The 19,298-nt window shown below is 41.0% G+C and overlaps 3 protein-coding genes across 3 annotated transcripts; 1 reads left to right on the top strand and 2 right to left on the bottom strand.

The window, feature by feature from the left end:
* Nucleotides 1-1,408: 1,408 nt before the first annotated feature.
* On the bottom strand, nucleotides 1,409-5,855 carry nudcd3 (NudC domain containing 3). The gene is made up of 6 exons (XM_067484491.1): nucleotides 5,488-5,855; nucleotides 4,588-4,901; nucleotides 3,144-3,276; nucleotides 2,896-3,039; nucleotides 2,313-2,501; nucleotides 1,409-1,754 (listed from the first exon to the last, which is right to left on the bottom strand). The coding sequence occupies exons 1-6, from the start codon at nucleotides 5,683-5,685 to the stop codon at nucleotides 1,644-1,646; spliced, it is 1,089 nt and encodes a 362-aa protein (XP_067340592.1). The 5' UTR covers nucleotides 5,686-5,855; the 3' UTR covers nucleotides 1,409-1,643.
* Nucleotides 5,856-6,201: 346 nt separating this feature from the next.
* mrps24 (mitochondrial ribosomal protein S24) lies at nucleotides 6,202-7,697 on the top strand. The gene is made up of 4 exons (XM_067484492.1): nucleotides 6,202-6,325; nucleotides 6,514-6,591; nucleotides 6,833-6,944; nucleotides 7,264-7,697. Exons 1-4 carry the CDS (start codon nucleotides 6,290-6,292, stop codon nucleotides 7,545-7,547), a joined length of 510 nt encoding a protein of 169 aa, XP_067340593.1. The 5' UTR covers nucleotides 6,202-6,289; the 3' UTR covers nucleotides 7,548-7,697.
* A 1,465-nt stretch (nucleotides 7,698-9,162) lies between these two features.
* Nucleotides 9,163-19,128, bottom strand: gnsb (glucosamine (N-acetyl)-6-sulfatase (Sanfilippo disease IIID), b). Its single transcript, XM_067484490.1, has 14 exons — nucleotides 18,775-19,128; nucleotides 17,666-17,725; nucleotides 16,392-16,595; nucleotides 15,355-15,420; nucleotides 15,126-15,224; nucleotides 13,616-13,783; nucleotides 13,445-13,527; nucleotides 13,102-13,220; nucleotides 12,461-12,564; nucleotides 12,257-12,358; nucleotides 12,067-12,177; nucleotides 10,844-10,954; nucleotides 10,617-10,762; nucleotides 9,163-10,036 (listed from the first exon to the last, which is right to left on the bottom strand). The coding sequence occupies exons 1-14, from the start codon at nucleotides 18,958-18,960 to the stop codon at nucleotides 9,943-9,945; spliced, it is 1,653 nt and encodes a 550-aa protein (XP_067340591.1). The 5' UTR covers nucleotides 18,961-19,128; the 3' UTR covers nucleotides 9,163-9,942.
* Nucleotides 19,129-19,298: the final 170 nt, after the last annotated feature.

The following is a 19,298-nucleotide window of genomic DNA, read 5'->3' as shown; positions in this document are numbered from 1 at the left end:
ACTTAACTACGTCACTCATGTCCCGCGGACTTAAACCACTTCTCACCACATTCTTTCCGCTGATTTCCTGCTGCTTTGGATTCTGTCCTGACAAATGCCAATTAAATGTAGTACAGTTGCAGTTCAGTTATTTCAAACGCACATGTTTAAGTTTGGCCAACTACTGTGACATGTCCTGCAACTTTGAGTCTGAGTTGTACTTAAACAGCAATTTGATCGACCGGTAAAATCATGAAAATCAATTGCCCAAAAAAACAACAAAAAAACAAACACATAACGACAGGTGATTTTTTTCAGATGAGTTGTTTCCATCCAATTTAAATATTTGTAAAAATACAATCAAATTTGTCAGTTTCAACTTGTTTGTTAATAGGTTTGGCAGAACTGGGGCTGCATTTGATCCGAATGACACGACATGTGAGGACGAGCAAACAGGCCTTGGTCAGAGTGAGACGCAAAGATGGACAAAACGCCAACAGCAGTAACGAGACGCGGCACCAAGTGGGTGAAACGGGGAAGCTGCGGGTGCAGAGCTGGAGCAGCACGGTGGATTCTGAGCTGGATAAATGGTGAAAGTGCTGAAAACTGGCAGAGTGGAATCAGGGCAGTTCCCTGTTTTCCTTGGTTAACAAATCAGATCCATGATGGTTATTCACCCATGTTAAAGAAGGTAACTGTCCATTTCCGGTACAAATGTGCTTTGGAAAAATCACGCTGAACACATCTTTCCATTTACTTTCACTCTCTGCCTTTTCATCTTTCCGTTTCACTTCCTCCTCTCACTCGCTTGGTGCATTATCAACTTTCCATTTTACTGAGTGGAGAGATGGAGACATGACTCCACATTAAGACGCTTCAAATAGATGAAACGGAAGCGAAGCAGCATCTTTGCTTTAGTGATGAGAAGACTCATTCTCCCTTTTGTCTGATCTTCTTTTAAGACCTATCTGATCAGTTTTTAAAGGTAAGAAAGACCAGAAAATTGGCCCCGAAATAGTTCAAAATGTGAAATATTTTACTTTTTATCTCATAGTTCCAACTGAGTCAGGACTTTTTTCTTCTACCGGGAGAAATGAACTTCCACACACTGATGGCAAACACCAGACATTTTAAAAAGTGTGCAACATCTAATCAAATGTAAATAAGACTGTGTAATATTATCGCTGTTTTCAATACAATATTTAAAAGCATTTCAGGAGAAAAAAAAAGAAATAAAAATAACTTATGATTTTGTAACTTGCATAGATTTTCTTTTTAACTTTGAGCACTTAGATAAATACAGGCCCATTCATTTCCTGCCAAGCAGCAAATGAAAAAGAAAGACAAACATAAAACTGACCCCTCGTAACAACATATACCAAAATGTACAGATATGAACATGAAAAAATAACAACAGAATAAGTTAATGTGAAACTTTTAGGTACTGTAGAGTTTTTATTAAATAAAGAGCAAGTACACATATTTTATCCTGTCAAAACATCAAATTAATGTTTGACATGTCGCGTCTTCCTGCTTCCTCCCCCCACAGCCTCACCTCACCTCACTCCAGCTTCAGCTCTGCTCTTACAATCTTCACACACATCAGAGCTGCAAGTAAAGTTGTCTTGACTGCAACCAGGGATCAGTTCTTGTTTGGCTGCGTCTCAGAACTGCACAGCACTGGGGGGGATGTCAAACATGGAGGGGTCGAACTTCTGCCCTTTGAATGGTGAGCCTTCAGCGTCCCAGCCCTTCTTCAGCATGTCATGCACTTTCTGTAGAGAAATGTGGAGGTAGATGTTTGAACATGAACGTTAATTCAGAGCACGCTCCCATCTAGTGGTCAGGCAGCACATCGGCATCAAATGTGTTAAGATATTACGTGCTGATGTCACATCTGAACAAATGTCCAAACTGTTTTTATTTTAAGTTTCAATTTCAATCTGTCGTCCTTTTCCTAACACAGTGTTAATACAGAGACACTGAATGCACCTTTCACTTCTTCTGTAATAAAGCACCACTTAATGATCTCTTATGCAAAATTACAATATATTTAATAAACCATCATGTTGCTCAAGGGAATGATCTTCACAAAGTCAGACAAGTCTGCAAGAAACAACCAGAGGTTAAAAAAAACCCTTAGGAGCAACATTAATTAAAAGTCTCAACCAAGAGTTTTGGAATAAAGAGACATGTGGGGACAGTGGGACAGAGTGTCTGGCTTTGTGTAGCAACTGAAGAGCTACAGCACAGATGAACTAAGTGTCTATGGAGACGGCTGTAAACACGATGCATCTAGAAAATGCACCCAGCCTTCATGTGTGGGGCCTCACCATCTCATGACTCTGTGGTTTGCCCTGCAGCTTCTGATGGTAGTCGAAGGTGAGTCTGTCCAGAACAGCGTGCTCGTCTTCGTCGACCGTCGCCATAGAGCGCTCGCGGTTAATTTGGTTTATGTCAATCTCCTTCTCTCCTTTCAGCACCGCGTTCCACCAAACCTCAGAGGTCTTACTGAGAGACAGCTGGAAGTCCAACACAGTGTATGTATGAGCCAAGAAGTGACGGAAAGAAATGTACCTAAATACAGTTCTGAGTTACTTCTACTTCACGAGAGTATTTCCATTTTATGATGCTTAATAAAGGACTTTTTCCATATAAATCTACTTAGCAACATAATACAGTCCCCAGAAGACAGAAAACAACTGTGGTGGATCATGTGAGAATTCTTTACTTGGAGAAGCAAAAAAAAAAAATCCTTTCAATTAAAATGTATAATGCTTGTGTAGCTTTACTTAAGATCTGAATGCAGAGTCTTTACTTGTAACAGACTATGTCTACAATGTGGTACTGCTACTTTTATTTCAGTAGAAGTATTGTTTCCACCAGCGAACACGAGTGATGTGGGTGTTCACTCACAAGCACACACTTCCCAGGTTCCAGACTCCATAGAGAGTTTTCAGTGTTGATCTTGTGTGTAAATTCTCCCTCCATTAGGATGGTTTCTCCAGCTCCCTCCCTCACACACACTCGCACACTGCCGGCCTGCAGACTCACACTGACCTGAGGACAGCCGACACACATTATTGAGACACAACTGCAATGGTTGAAATGAAAGAGAACAACACTCCTGGCTTGTACCAGATGGATGAACCGACTGCATCTACCTGCCGGCCTTTAACAACAGTCTTTGGTACAATGACCCGGACCTCCACGTCAGAGTAGTCCTGAGACCAGCTGTAGTTTTCTCTCACTGCCCCATTGTAACTGTCAGGGTCCGACTGAAACTTCTCTTGATTCCTGGAACACAACATGCACAGACAATGTTGGAGACAGTTTCCTCTGGTGTTCATTTCCAAGCTATGTGGCCTTAAACCTCTACTCCGAAACATTTCAAAGGGAATATTTGACTGTTAACAGCACAACATCTCTTAGCATCTTAGCTGAGATATAAGTTTTACAAACCTAACTTCTCCTTCAGTGAAATGTCAGATATTTTACATCAATACTAAAACAATGTGACGTTTATTCAGCAAATGTTTTCAGCTACACTTCCATCCTGATGAAAACGGCTGAAAACATTAACTAGAAATAATTATTTAATTATAGTAATTAGTGCACTATGTAAATTACTCATTAGTTTTATGTCATTTTCCAGTTTTTATGTGTCAGAAGCTTATAAATTGCAATTTTTACAGACAGGAAGTATAAATTATTAAGAGCTGTCGTATACAAAGATGCGCGTTTTCCAGGTGGACTCCAGACAAGTTCTAGACTCATATTAAAAGTATATCAAAGAGTCAAAATTTGGTTTATAGGATTCATTGGCTTTCAGGTTGTCCCTTCAGGGGTCTCCACAGGAGAACGTGTTCCACATGTTGATTTGGCATGAGTTTTTACACTGGATGCCCATCCTGCCAAAACCCTCCCATTTTATCCGGGCTCGGAAACGGCACCCGGGCGGAGCCATATTTGTTGAGTTGGGATTCGAACCCGTGACATTCTGCATCCCAACCCAATGCACCACCCACTGAGTCAGTACGTCCTCCTTTGATTTATATAAAAGAATGTATAACATAGTAGAAAAAGCATTTTTAAAATGACAATGCACTGTGAATGAACTGTTTTTGCTGAAAGATTCTGTAAATGTCACTTCCTCATATACTGGTTAGGCAAACTTCAAAGCCAGTTAGCCTCAAAAACTTCAAAGGCAATTATGTGATGAAAGTGATGATGTCAGCGATTTTTAAAAGTAAAAGTATAAAAATCTTGATAAAAGAAGATACAGTATAGAAGATATTAAAAAGCCGTATACAAGCAATAATGTGCCTAATAAGCTGAATATTATGAAGTTTAAAAGGTGTTTGTACCTGTTTGCAAGTATGCAGAAATAGTTAGACGCCAAGTAACGTACAGAAGTCATATTAAAAATAATAATAATAATAAAAACAAAGGTTAGGATAACATTACTTTGAATAAACTCACAGTGGAGTAGCAGCTGTAACAAGGCAAAGCAATTTCCCTCTGGTATTAATAAAGTTATTGAGTGTAATAAAGTTACACTGAGTGTAAATTCATTGTTTCAGAAAAGAAAACTAAAATGTTACTCACCGTCCCGCCGGGTTAGTGGTGGCTGCAGCTGCCTGGTCTCCATGATCTAACTGTCCATGACTGCTGCTGCTGCTGCTGCTGCTGCTGTCGGGCTCAGGCCTGGCGTTCAACTCTGACAAGGCAGGAGCTGCAACATCTCCTGCATCCAAAGAGGAGCTTTCCATTGGTGCTGCTTCTGTGCTCTGCTCCTCTGATTCCTCGTGATGCTCCGCTGTGATCTCCAGCTCTTGAGCTGCCGGTGGAACACGTCTACTCCCCTCACTCAGCTGTCTCTCGCTGTCCTGCTGTGCCAGTTTCTCAAACAGCTTAAATGCCTGAAGAGGAAGTAGAAGATCATCACCAGTCTTTAACCAGACAGGAGGAAGTAAACAGTGATTAGCCGTCAGTGTTTTAAAGTTTCTCCGGACTGAGAAGTTGTTAAATCTCAGCTCACTGCAGAATATTTCTAGACACTTAACAAGTAACATAACACACCACAAACAGCCTGTGTTACTAATCTAAAAGTCTGGATTTTCAGTTCAGATGATGTCGTGTGGAGCAGTTTTGGAGCAGTAGGTCAACCAAGACTAAGACCTGCATAGCACTGGTAACAAATACATAAGATCACATGGACTTAAAAGCTCGGGTGACATCACTTTTATATTATATTATATTATATTATATTACAGCAATCGCAGAGAAAAGTGTAATGTAGCCTCCAAACCAGAACAGGAGCCTGCCCATAGTAACTGACAGTAACAAAGAACCTCCTCTCACAGCAAATCCACGACCACGATCCACGAAGAAACGCACATTTTAAGTGTTTACAGGCGAATTAAATGAGAAGAACTTTAACGTTTACGGGTCAGATAACAGGAGAAAAGCCTTAAAAGACAAAACTAGCATGGTGACAAACTTCACCTTCAGCACCATCTTCTCCGCCACACCTGGGGGGAAGCCCATCTTGTCCTGGGGACTCGATAAGTGCCGATAAAAGTCGGTCTTTCGGTACAGAAACCCAAAGTAGACCTGCAGAAAGTCCTGGATGTTCCCAACATGCTGCAGGATTCCCAGCAGAGCGTTGTCGTACATCTCCGTCATCTCCAGCGGCGACGCCATCGCGGCTTTTGGCGTTTGAATCAACCGCTAAAGTATTTCAGTCGTCACTTTACGTGCAAAGCTTTATTTCTCAAGTATTAAGGAGCCGAACTGTAGAAATAACCGGGACTTAGCTGTGTTACGTTTCTTGACGCCCCTGTGGCTCCTTCCAGAACAACAACACTTCCGCTTCTGCCTTTTCAAAATAAATGAACGACTACCACAAATATGTACGGTTGACAACATTAATATCACATATAAGCAAAAATGTAAACAAAGCTATACAGTATTAATATTATTGTATTATTAACAGCACTAATAAAAATTTTAACCAATTTATTAAACGCTACATATTTTCTACACTATTTTATGTTTTTCTATCCGGCTGTTTCGTGCCAAAAGTCGTCCGGTGGAAACGGTATCTGGTTACCGCATAAACAGTTCCAGTTTACAAGTACGATTTTAATGTAAAATCTTCATATTTGTCCATTTGACAAAATATATATAATAATTGCAGTGCTTAAAATGTTTTCACTCTTTTTTTTAACTTTAACAGCAGTAGGAGATAGACAAATTAAAGCTGTGCGTTTCTTTCCGAATTATCACGTGAAACATTGCAGAAAACATGGCGGTGTCCTTCAGCAGCACAGTGAGGCTACTGGTAAGCAAATATTTGTATTTACCGCATCATTCATATCATTTGTACACATATTTACATTAGATTTTTGTTTTTTTGTATCTACCACTGCAAACCGTCCTGCCCATTTACAAACTTTCTGTTTAACTTCTATACTTTTGTTTTTTTTGTTTTGTTTTACTCTCATGGTGCCTTCTCTGTTTTCTCTTCAGAATGTTTTAACCAGGTCTAACACATCGTGCACCTTCTCTGGTAGCAGAGGCCTCCATGTCTCTGCAGTGTGCTGCAAGGTAAACGCTTAACACCTCATCATCATCATCATCATCATCATAGTTCACAGTCGGGCTGTGGTAATACTATTGCTAGAGTCAGCCGCCAGGTCATACTGTTAAACTAGAGTAGAAGGACCAGGAACCCAAGCCACTCTGACAGAACTTCAGAAGTTCTCTGCAGAAGTAGCAGTGGGAGATGGTGGGGCTGTATAGGTGTTCATTGTGTGATTATTTAAAAGTCTGTCCATGTGTTTTGTAGAACCGAGCAGCTCGTATTCGAGTGGGGAAAGGAGACAGACCTTTGACCTATGAACAAGCACTTCAGCCTCATCAAATTGGTCACCGCAAAGGATGGTTGTCACAGCACACAAGTGAGTATAACCCAGCTCCTTAAAGTGTGAAAAACAATTTTAAACCTTAGAGTTGATTTCTGTTTGCTTTTCTTCGATTTGTCATCTGACCTAAGGTGTTCTGAAGGTTTGTTCGTACATTTTTAGTGTTTTAATGAATGTCTCCTTGCTGACTTGAAGTTTTAACAGTAAGACTTGAGAATATGCGAGGGGGGAGAAACATCAAAGCATGCAGAAATATCCTTGTTGAAAGACAGTTTTTTTTTTTTTAAAAGTTCCCTGTGGAGCTTTCTTCTGAACAGTGTGTTTAATTGGACACTAAGTGTTTTCTCACTGCCAGGTAACCTCAAAGGAGAGGAGGGAGCAGCTGAGCGGACCATAGAGGATGTGTTCATTAGGAGATTAATTTTCGGGACCTTCCACGGCTGCCTGGCCAATGAGATCGTGATCAAACGACGTGGCAATGTGCTCATCATTTGCGCTTTAATGTTACAGAAACTCCCACCACAGAAGTTTTACTTCTTAATAGGCTACTCAGAGTCTCTGTTGTCCCACTTTTACAAATGTCCTGTCAAGTTAGAGATTCAGACCCTGCAAGATAAAGCTGTGTACAAGTACCTCTGATTGCACTGCACAGAACACACCATTGTTTAGATTTTACTTTTGTATAAACTAGAATTTGGTTCTGTCTCCAATCTTGCTCAGCAATGTTTTCATTTCTGCCAAACTGTTTTTGTGAAACAACTTCTAAGGATTAAAGAAGATGCAACAATCCATGTGTAACTGAAACAATAAGCCGGCAACTGTTTCACAATACAAAATTCTTTACATGCAATAGTTTAATGTTTCAGAGAGAAAATATTTTGTACTTTTACTTATCTACATATTTTGAAGGTCACTTTTCAGCATCAGATTAATGAATGTATACAGTACAATAATAAGGCTTTTATTGTGAAATTCAGCAGCTACCTACCAGTACAAGTAATTTAGAGCATATGATCATCAAAACGGTATATAAGGTCGTTAAAATCAACTTAGGTCTTTGAATTCACTGAAGTGAAATATATTTTTTTGAAATCATACTTTTGTACCTTTTACTTAAGTAACAATTTCAATGCAGGACTTGTAACAGAGGTTTTCCAAATTGTGGCATTGATACTTTTACTTTAGAAAGTGATCTGTGTACGATTGGTACCACTACTAATAATTTTGCAGCAGTGATGGACATTTGCATGTTTGTCAAACATAATGTGCACAGTAAAAATATTCCCCAACAGATATTTAACTCATACGTGGTGACAGCTGCACCATCAAGTGGCTGCAGAAGTGACTTATACTGTTCATGTCAACGAAGGAGCCATTTTTAAACACATTAATTAGAAATAGTTTATATAGTAATAAATGTTCAGATTTCTGCAGAGTGGAGATGTGTGTCAACTGCATGCTGCAGCGTGCGACAAAAGTATTTTAAAAAATGCCCCCGTTATTAGATCAACCAACATTAAATATGCACCATGTTTTTATTCACAGAGACAAAAGTAGACTTATTGTTGCAATGCATGATTCTGAAACTGTGTTTTCATCCTTTCTGGAGTTTCCAGGAACAACATGATGCAGCTTGCAGCTCATGTTAACTGACGATATGTAGCATTAATTGCATAATTAAAACCAGAGCTTTTGTATAGAATAAATACACTAAGCCTTTATTTACTCACTCAGATGTGTAAACTGATTAGGGTTGTACATTAATTTCCAGCATTACTTAACAAACCATGATAACATTACACACACAGATTGTTAAAATTTAGGTCCCTGCGTGAATCATTTAGTAGCCGTATATAAATATGAAGTTCTGAGCAGATTTCAGCTCTGTCTTTCTCTTTAGACCTTCATAAACTCTGGGGCATAAACAGGGACCTTCCCCACCTCTTCTAAGCAGCTGGAATTTGAATCAACTTTGGACTATATGACTAATTCATAATTGATTTACTTACAATGTCAACACCTTCTGTGGCCACGTATGAGCGGTGCCTTCATAATAAACAGATAAAAGAAGTTGTAATACATAATGGGCATTAAAACAAAACACCTCAGTGTCATCTGCTTCTGCTGTAACTACATTAGTCTGCTACCAACCATTATTTTACTACTTGTAAATGGTCTTTAGCCTGATGCAACATGCATCATTTCTTGTGACATGGTTTCTGAGAATCGTCTTAGGAAATACTCCCACAACAACTGCATTTAAATGCTTTTGATTTATTTTTAATTCATTTTTATTACAGTGCAAATACATTCACAGTTAAGGCACATGTGCACCTGGTCAGTGCAGACAGCAAGGCACACGGGAATTAAAGCGTTCGTTTCAAAGTTTCCTGGATGAATTCATTGCAATAACAAAACACAACAGTGTCACAGCACTTTCCCCTGCCCTTCACTTAAAAAAAAAGAAAAAAGGCTCTTTATAAATGGTACTGTAACACTGAAAGTGTAAAACATTGTAGTAACCAAACACCAGGATTAAAAGGTTAAAAAGCTGTGACTCATGTTTTAATGTGAGGCAAAGAACTGGACACGTCTCCATTCAAGGAAGACGGTTGACTGAAAGTGCTGAAAGATAAAATTATGAATTAAAGAGAAAAGAGTTATTTTCTAGCCAAGCTCAACTGAAGGACACACTTATGCTGGAGAAGATCAATCCAACTCTTACGCCGGTGCAGCAGATCATTAGCTCAGCTCAGCACAAAGACTTGAAACAGAAGGAAACCTCTCGCCCAGCTCCTTTTCCTACCAGTCGCTCGCTCGCTCTCACACACAAACAAGGCACAAAGTGTTGATTAATAGGCTTTAAAAGCTCTGCTAGCTGTATTTAGTCAACTCTGGACAGAACAGGCCAACTGGAGCCGTTTCCCACCGTTTCTACTGTCATTGGTGCTGAGCTAAAATCACATTAAATAGAAAGACATAAGAGCTGGTATCCATCTTCTGATGCAACACTCTGCAGGAAAACAAATGTTTCCTAAAATCTACCTAAAGTCTCCACATCTGACAAATAATTTGCATAAATTGCATTTCTGCAATTGGTCAAGTGTCCAGGAGGAAGGAAGTCCAATCTGCACAGAAAAAAACAATAATAAAAAAAAAAAAAAAAGAAGAAGAAAAAAATGATACTTGCAGGTACTTTGACTGGTCACAGCAGGAATAATACGAGTGTTACTAAAAAAAAAATTGAGGAAAATTCTGACATTTTGTCAGCTTCACTTTTCACTGAAGATTCAAAACACAACTTGTGTTAAAATGACAAATGTTTTATGAGGTGATTCCATTAAGTTACTGGTCCAGAACAGAGTTCAGCACACAGACCCAGGTTCTGTGTGTCTGTGAACAGATTCCACCTGCTGGCTCCAACTACGCATTTAAATGCTGACTCTTACCGAACGTTTGGTAAGAAAGTGAAAAGGTTTAAGAGTCGCTCTATCAGTTCCCAGTGTGGTGCTGAGCCAGCCTGCACAAAACCAGGACGAGGCAGAAAACATACTGTTTTTTTTCCTCCTGTGACCAACTACCCTGCATGAAAAAGACTAAATCACAGTATCAAGCAGAAAATTCGACCCCTCCTTCCAGTGTAAGTGTGATGCAATCAGTGTTTAGCAGCTTCCTACAGTGTGTAAAGCTCGTGAGGTCACTGCTCACTTGATGTTGCGGCAGCTGTCGCCCAGACAGGACTGGAGCTTTATGAGCCGCTGGTTCATGGCCTGCAAGACGGCCGGGTCCACCTTCTTCACGATGTTCTCTAGCTGGTGGGGGTCAGGTGTCAGGTCATACACCTCTACAAATGACTGAAGACACGAGAAAAATCAGCCTTAACGATTCATGTGCATGTGTGTCTGAGAAACCGACAAACAAGAGATTGGCTGTACCTCACTGTCTGCAAACTCGCAGTACTGCAGGTTCTGTTTGCCATCGAGGGTCCGGACACAGGCGTAGGTGTTGTTGTAGGCGTCTTCGCACACACAGTCTGGGAAACATTGCTGAAAAACAAGAGTCGAGTTAGTGCTGCTACTGCAAACTGTAGTCATGATTATTTTTCCAGATGAAACACTTTGCTGTGGAGTTTGGACATTTCCCTTTCAGCATCTCAAGCAGGAACAGGTTTTATTTGGATGCCTGCGTGATGCCATAAACATTCCTGTTGACAGCAGAGGGTGGAGTCCTGCAAATATGTGCAAGCAATAAAACACAGACTAGTGCATTTACTTCATCATAATCATGCAACAGGTCACAAGGATCAGCTCAGGGGTGGAATCTTTCAGAAGCAGCAGCAGCAGCAGCAATAGTCCTTTAAATGTAAAAGTCCTGCATTTAAAATATTAGCTAAAACACTACAAGTATTATCTGCAGAAGTGGAAACACATTTTTTTTATAGACTTCATCTGTTTCTAACAGTAACATCAGTGGTGAGTGTCCACGTTAAGGCAGCACATCTGCTAACTGGTCACTCGTAGGTTGCGATTGAATGCAATAACCAGAATGAGGCAACTCCAAGTTACAGTGACACACTTTAAAGTCCACAGACCTCGTTAAGGTGTAATTTCAGATTTGCTGCCTATTTTCTTTATGCTGTTTTTAGGTGCATTAGGTCTTTTACTCATGGATCTGTTGCCTTTATAGCTTAGTCTCCAGATGGCTCCTCAGCAGGACTCGTGTCTTATTTGACCTGTAGACTTACCTCTTAAATAACTGCTGCTCACTTGTTTAGATGTTTTGTGCTGCTTTTGGAAAAGTGCATTATAAATCAAATGCATTATTATTATTTGTGTTACAGATATTTGTTTAACAGATTTCTGTCGTGACCTGTTTAACCCGTTTCTCATTTGTTTATGTGGAAATGTGACCAAACTTGTTTCTCTCCGTTTATTACAATCATGTCTAAACAACTGTCCTCTCAGCAACATGACTGAAAGCTCCAGAACAGCTACTGGAAAACTCAGTATGACCAATTTTGCATTTCTGCAGAAAGAAGGAAAAAATAAAATAAAATAAATTGAATTATGTTTTAAGAATTGATGTTATTGCTGATTCATTTACTTTGAATCAATATTTGATTTAGTGTGTGCAATCTTTTCCTGTGGTAGCTACTTACAGAAAGTCCGGGCCCTAATTTGGGACAGGAGGGGTCTGTTGTTGGACTTCCCTCTCCAGTGTATTCAACAAGGAAAAATGGCCGTGTAGTGCCGTTACGCAGCGAAGGGGCCTGACAGGAAGTGAGTTAATAAAGTTAGTTAAGACCAGAGAAAAAGCAACATTAAGACGCATTTTAAGAAAGAACTGACCATCTGAGAAAGGAACGACTGGCCATCTACATTCACAGAAGACAGGTTGAGACCAGAAATGTCCAGGATGGTGGAAGCCAGGTCAATGTTCAGTACCGGGGCCTGAAGTCACAGCAAAATACAGTAACGAGAAACAAACTCAAACAAAAGGTCAAATGAAGAGTGTGTGTGTGTGTGTGTGTTCGGTGGAGGTTTTCTTTTGACCTGCAGTGTCTGGTTTGGTTTGATCCCTGGACCTCGGACCATGAGCGGGATCCTGATGTCAAAGTCATACAGTTGCCTCTTGTCAATGGGCAGAGAGAACTGACCTGCAACAATGGAAACAGCTGTGAACTCTAAAGCTCTTTCTACACTGTCCATTCTGTAAAAAAGAAGGGGCGATTTGGTGGTGGTGGGGGGGTCTGCATCACTCGAATAGTGGTGGTAGCAAAATTGCTATGTCTGTTCTGTCTTACCATCTGTAAAAGCGCAGAGGCAGCTTGGGGGCAGAAGGATGCAACACGTGCAACACTACCTTACTACTGCAACTCACTGCGAGTAGCAACTTCTCCTCCCTGAGCAGACTTTATCCGAATTGAGGCCGTTTGCTCGCACTACTCTCAACTTCACTTTTGTGAATGGTGTCAATGTGCAACATGAGGAAAATCTCAAAGCTTGGTTCATCCACCATGGTTAAATGCACGTCACGCCTCGATTACTGGGAGGCCAGCAGCTGTTCAAATGGAGCACAGGTGGAATTCTGCTGACTTTGTTAGCAATATAATAATGAAGGGTGAACTCCACGACACAAATGGGCCTTAAAACAACAATTCTAAGGAGCAGATTTAAGGGGAGCACATTCACACCTGTGTGGTAGCCATTGTCTGAGGTGTAGAAGATGTAGCTGTTGTCCAGTTCTTTGATACTATCCAGTTTTTTCACCAGTGTCTCCACCATGTCGTCCACAGACAGCAGGGTTTGCCACCTGCAGGAGAGACGATCATTTGTATGTGTGAAGGCTCTTTTAGCATCAACTGAGACATCTGTAGTGAAAAGGTCTGACAGGCAACAGTATGTAGACTCTTAGTGAGCAAACCTAGACATCATTCAGTAATGATGCCCCCTCTGGATAAGTTGTTTAAGCCTTTCACACCTGCAGAACCAGGATGTGTCAGGCTGAGCTGAAGGGGGGAAGTTCGGCTGTTGTACCTTTTTCTGTACGCATTATCCAGGAAAGTGATTGAGCTGTTTGACATGGGGTTAACAGGCTGACGCAGCAGCCAGTGTTTGTCCTGTGAAACACATACATGCAAGTTAATTAGAAAGACAATTTAATATGCAGTTAATATACTTAATCATGTTTTCTATTGTCTTCCGCACCTTCCCTGGTTTGTCAAAGCTCCCGTCTCGAGGGGCTTTAACGTCGCTGAACTCGTTCTGGTACTGAGGAGCTGCCGTCCAGGGGGCATGAGAAGCTGGAGGAGACAGCATCAGGAAGAAGGGATGCTGAGGACTCCTGTCGTCCAGGAAGCGAAGGGACCGGTTTGTCTGAGCAGAGATTCAAGCTTCAGGTCAATGCAAACTCACACAGCAATTTAGGAAACAAGCACCAACAGCTGCAGGAACAAGCAGGGAATCTTTATCAACACAGGACACACAAGTACTGGACTGATGCTGCTAAATACACGCGAGTGATGTTCTCACAAAGCTAAATCTGGCTGCTTCAACTAAGTAGATGCTTATGCTCAAATGCTTCAGTTTTGTTGGGTTAAAAGTTCATCTGTTTGGCTGCAGTTTGTTACAGATGTACATTTCATTTCAAAATTTGCAGACACCTTTTAGTTATTGGTGGAGCTACTTTCTGTAGCTCATGAGCAAAACTGGACTTTTCTGCACCTGAATCTGAGGACACAGTTGAGGCTTTTAAGCAGTGGTGTAGGAAGAGCTCAAAAATCACATGTAAAAGTCCTGCATATAAAAGTGCAGACAGAATTATCACTCAGTTAACTAAATTATTAATTGTTACAACCTTAGATGCTGTTAAATGGTGAATAAATCTGTATCTGGTCCAGTGAAATAGAAGCAGTTTGTCACTTAACCTGACACTATTTTTTGGAGCCACTTGAGCCAAATATTGGAGACATTGGTTTAAACATAATTAAACAGTGGCCTCGAGGGCTCACGGCACTGCAGATGGAGAAAACCCGTCCACACAGACAAAACACGAGCAAATAACAAAAAAAAAAAAACTTCATCGATTTGACAACACAGTAAGAAACACAACCAAATGAAGAAACGCGCTGCAAAAGCCACAACACAACAGAAATAGCTCTGGGAGTCGCTGAATGATTTTGCACATTTGTAGCTCAAAGATCACTAATGAGATAACTTCCTGGACAGCTCATCCAGGAAGCCATCAGCTGATGGATTTAGTCATAGCTTAGGTTTTGAGTTCATGCTAAAACAAAAGTGCTTGTTCCATTCTGCTGTCAGAAGACATCTCAGTTGTTTAGTCTGCATCAGTTTGACTGTTTGGAACAACCAGTTTCAATAAACAGACTCAGGTTCTAAAACTAAAAACTAGCAGAACATCACACAACTGATGAGTTAACTGGCAACAAACAGGTCCTTACAGATTTGGAATAATGTGAAATTGCAAAAATAATTAAAGAAAATATAAATAATAATAATAATAATAATAATAAAAAATTGGGGGATTCCATTAAAGTATCCACAGACATCCAGAAAACATCTGGAGCCTTACAAAGTTTTAATAAAATCTAGAATCAATTGATAAATTCTTAGCTCAATCTCCCCAGAGATGTCCTGATGTGTGAAATACAGCAGTTCAAGGACACGCTGGCTGTCTCCCAGCAGCACTGGGACTTACTATAAGGTCTGTGAGGTAGTCCTTCTCATAACTGTCCCCATGCTTTTCTTCTTTGCCGTTGACCGACAGCGTGTAATTGTAGTACTGGGAGTTCCCCACCTGCAAAGCACAGGGCAAAGGTTCCGGTGACACATGTAGAGAGGTGTGTGTGTGTGTGTGTGTGTGTGTGTGTGTGTGTGTGTGTGTGTGTGTGTGTGTGTGTGTGTGTGTGAGAGAGAGGGACACTCACCAACGCATGCCACTGGTCCCAGCCAGGTGGAACATGAACGACGTCTCCTGCTTCTTTCCTACCGTACTGATGATAGAGAGATATCAGATACTACCAGGATAGTTCAGTCTGAGACAACAAACATTTCCATCCTCAGAAACCTGCTGATTTCACAGCTAAACATAAAAAGAAAACCTTTGGGTTTGATCTCTGCTCAGATTAGATTAAGGTTTGTTAATCATCTGACTCGTGTGAGACATCGACAGGAAGCTGCTGCGTGTGATCGAGCACCCCGGCCCCTAAGTGGGTGAATTCATTTGTATTTGTGCTGTTGCAGTCAACTTCTCCATGCACTTTCCCCACTGCCCTATTTAGTTATCTTCATCATCCTCATCATCATCAGCTTTTCTAAAAATTGGACAGGATTCAGATATGTTGTACATGTATAACATTGTATATGTTGCAGCAAAAGTGTTTGTGAGAATCATAAAGAGGAGTAATTATTAGTAAAATACACAAATAAAAGAAGGCATTGTGAAAAATAAGTGTGCTCCACTGCACACACACAAGCTGGCGCTAAAGTTGCCTCAACAAAGTATTAAGCAAGGGGCTGAATATTTACTTATGTACATGTGATTTTTTTTATTTTTGATATATTTGCAAGGATTTCAAACAAACTTCTTTCACACTGTCATTATGGAGTTTTTTTGTTTGTTGAACTGTGAGGAAAATAATCAATTGAATCCATTTTGAAATAAAAATAAGGACTTCAGGAAGTGATGGTTCACTTCCACCTGACAGGTGTCTCTGTCATTCACTTGAACTGTCGGTGGTTTTAATGCTGTTTCTGATTTATGGATATTTCACACTGGAACTATTATTTGTTACTGGATTATTAACACTTTACATTTTAAAGTTACACATGCTCTGATTCCCTGATAGGCTGTTCTCATTATTTTAGGGAACTGACTGAACCGTAACCAGTTCTAAAAGTGACTGGCAGACCCGAGCTTATGAGCCGGGATCTGTTCAGGAAACAAAAGCAAATGTGCTCAAACCTGGTTCAGGTATTTCCCAGCGAAGAACGTCTGGTATTTCTGTTTGCTGAGGTAGATGGGGAAGGACTCGGCCTCGGGGCCTTTCTGCCACTGAGGACTGGAGCAGTTCCCAGTCAGAGAGTTGTTCCTCACCTCGTGGTTGTGGGGGTACCGACCCGTCAAAATGCTGCTCCTGCTGGGGCAGCACAGCGGCGTGACGGTGAACTGTTAGGGAAAGTGAAAGCAGCAGGAAGACAACAAAACGTTACTTCAAGTACATGTGAAATGTCCTCTGGGACTGATGTTTTACAGTTGGGTTTAAATGTTTGCGTCCCCTCATTTTCAAATGTCAAAGAGTAAAACAAAGACCCACCATCAGCACATTACTTAATGCACCTTCAGCTAGTAAAATTTACCAAGAGAGATTCATACTTCTGCATGTAATTTGCATTATTTTACTTTATTTTTGTAAATACGCTTCTTGCTTCTGTTGATGGATTTTTTGGAATATGGATTAAATCTTATGTTAATGAAAAGAATGCTTTGTTTTCTTCTTTTTAACATTTCACAATGAGGGTTTCAAACTAAACATTATGAAAAACTTAACGCTGATGTATGTATGTGTAAATAGCATTTTACTGTTGGAGCCGCAGTTTAGCCTAATGGCTCAGAACCGAGGTCACCAGATAAATACTAAGGGTTGGGAGGTGATTACTGGAAAAGAAAAACAAAAAAACTAAATTTGGATTATGGATGTTCCACTGCTGAGACCAGTATCAGGCCTCGTGTCTGATGAAGCCTTTGTGAATTTCTACATGTAAACCTTCTGTACAGCTGATGCCATGCTGACCATCACATGTCGGTGGAGGAGGGAAAATGTCTCGTTGAGATAAACGTAAAGCTGAATACACACTGCACTGGATCGATGAGGATTTTACTGGTTTTTTTCGTCTTCTTTTGACTTATCCCATAAGTTCAGGGTCCACGTGTTGATTTGGCACCATTTTACGTCAGATGCCCTTCCTGACGCAACCTTCCCCCATTTCCACCAGGCTTGGGTCGGTACTGCAGGGCTGGGGATCTGGAGGTTGGGGGTTCAGAGTCTTGCCCGGGGACAATTCCAACCCATGGCAAGTCTTATTTTGGTTTTCTTGTGAAATATTGAATCATTTTACCTGTTTAGGCTTCAAACGCGTGCTTAAAGCAGTTTAGAGGGAAAATGATTGAGCTGAATGATGTGAAGCTCAAAAACACAACAACAAGCACAAAACTGTGTTTGAATAAATGTTACTCACAGCATTCACAAATGTTGCTCCTGCGTCTCCTATTAATCTTTTGGTTTTCTTCATAGGGGTCTGTGGAACAGAGACATGGACAGACAGGAGAGTAGAATGAGTCTCTTCCAGGAGACAAAAGGCTTTAATTACAGTTTGTGAATGAAGACTGCTGCTCTGAGGACTAGACGGACATTATGAGCTCAGTCATACAGTCTGCTTCATCAGTCAATCCACCATTGTTTGGTCGAATCCATGTAGATGGGGATATTTTGATGTGTATTATCATAACTGGTGAGTTGTTTTAGACATTTATTAAGAAAAAATGTTAGAGAGAAGCCGAAAATCCTCATGTTTAGCAGCATAAAACAGCAAATTATTGTCATTTGTCTGTTATCAGAAATTCTTAACTAAATTCCACTGCTGTTCTTGTGTTTTCACAACCCACCACCTTTTGTACAGGACCATAAAAAAAGGATCAACAGGAAAAGAGCAGAGTCAGGTTCCTCATTTAGGGCTGGCTGACTTACAGCTCCAGATCCCGGTCTACTCCTGTAGCTAAAGGAGTCTGATTCTGCCTCCACCTGTCACGTCCGAACACCCGTTGTTGAGATCAGACTTTGAAAGTGAAAGACCCAGACTCATCTTTCAGTCTTTAAAGACAGAACCTCACAGAATCACAGAGATTCCCTCATCAGAGGTTCCCACAGGAATATGAAAAACTGGGTCCTGCTTAGGTTCCCTTTGTCTAGTCTTAGGACTTGTGTTCAACTCTGATCACATTTTACGTCCAAATTATGGACAAGTCGAGAAAATCCTAAAGGCTTCTCAAACCTTTATGCACCACTGTGTTACAGAGAGGTTAACTGGTTATTTTACCCTCCTGCTGCTGCTGCTCTTGTTTTTATGCTCATATTCTGTTGCACTAAGTTATTGGGTTAATAGGAAACGTGTCTCACTAAAAAGGGAAAATTAGGTGAAAAACAGCGCAAACTAAGTTGTGGTGACTCTAAACTTTATTACATGTAACCGTAAAGAGCAGTAACACCTGTGACTAAGGTGTCACCAGAGTCTTCAGGAGAAAGAAAAATGGCTTTGAATAAATTACTTTCCCCGGAGGATCAACTCACCATCCCCCCCAGCTGAACATCCTGGTCGTCGGCGAGGATGAGGATGATATTACTTGGCTTGGCGCTTTCCGCACACCTGACGCAGCAGGTGAGCAGGGCCGACAGCAGCGTGAGGAGTGTGGCTGCGCTGAGGTGTCCTCTCTGCCGGCTTCCTCTCGCTCCAACTTGGCTCCTCAGACCTTCCATCACCGGGTCCGCCGCTCCACGCACTCAAACACAGCCGCCGGTGCGTCTGAACTGAAGCTCGGTTCCGTTTCCTGCGCTGGGGGAGGGTGCGTGGCGAAACTGTGCGTGCTGACACTGGACAAACACGCTGCGAGCTTCAAAGTTTGAGGAAGTGGAGTCAAGAGTTGGTGGTCATATGATCAGCGCGCGAGTGGGAGGAGGTGGGAGGAGGGAGGGCGCAGATCATTCACGCTCATTCTTATTTAACGCGAATCTATCTCACTGGAATCCGGAGATGATCAAAAGTAATACAAATATCAGCAATTAATATATGAATATACTAAAATATATCATACAAT

Source organism: Channa argus, chromosome 18, assembly GCF_033026475.1.
Source record: "Channa argus isolate prfri chromosome 18, Channa argus male v1.0, whole genome shotgun sequence".
NCBI lineage: Eukaryota > Metazoa > Chordata > Actinopteri > Anabantiformes > Channidae > Channa > Channa argus.
The sequence above is the reverse complement of the archived record's forward strand: the minus strand, read 5'-3'. Positions and strand labels throughout refer to the sequence as shown.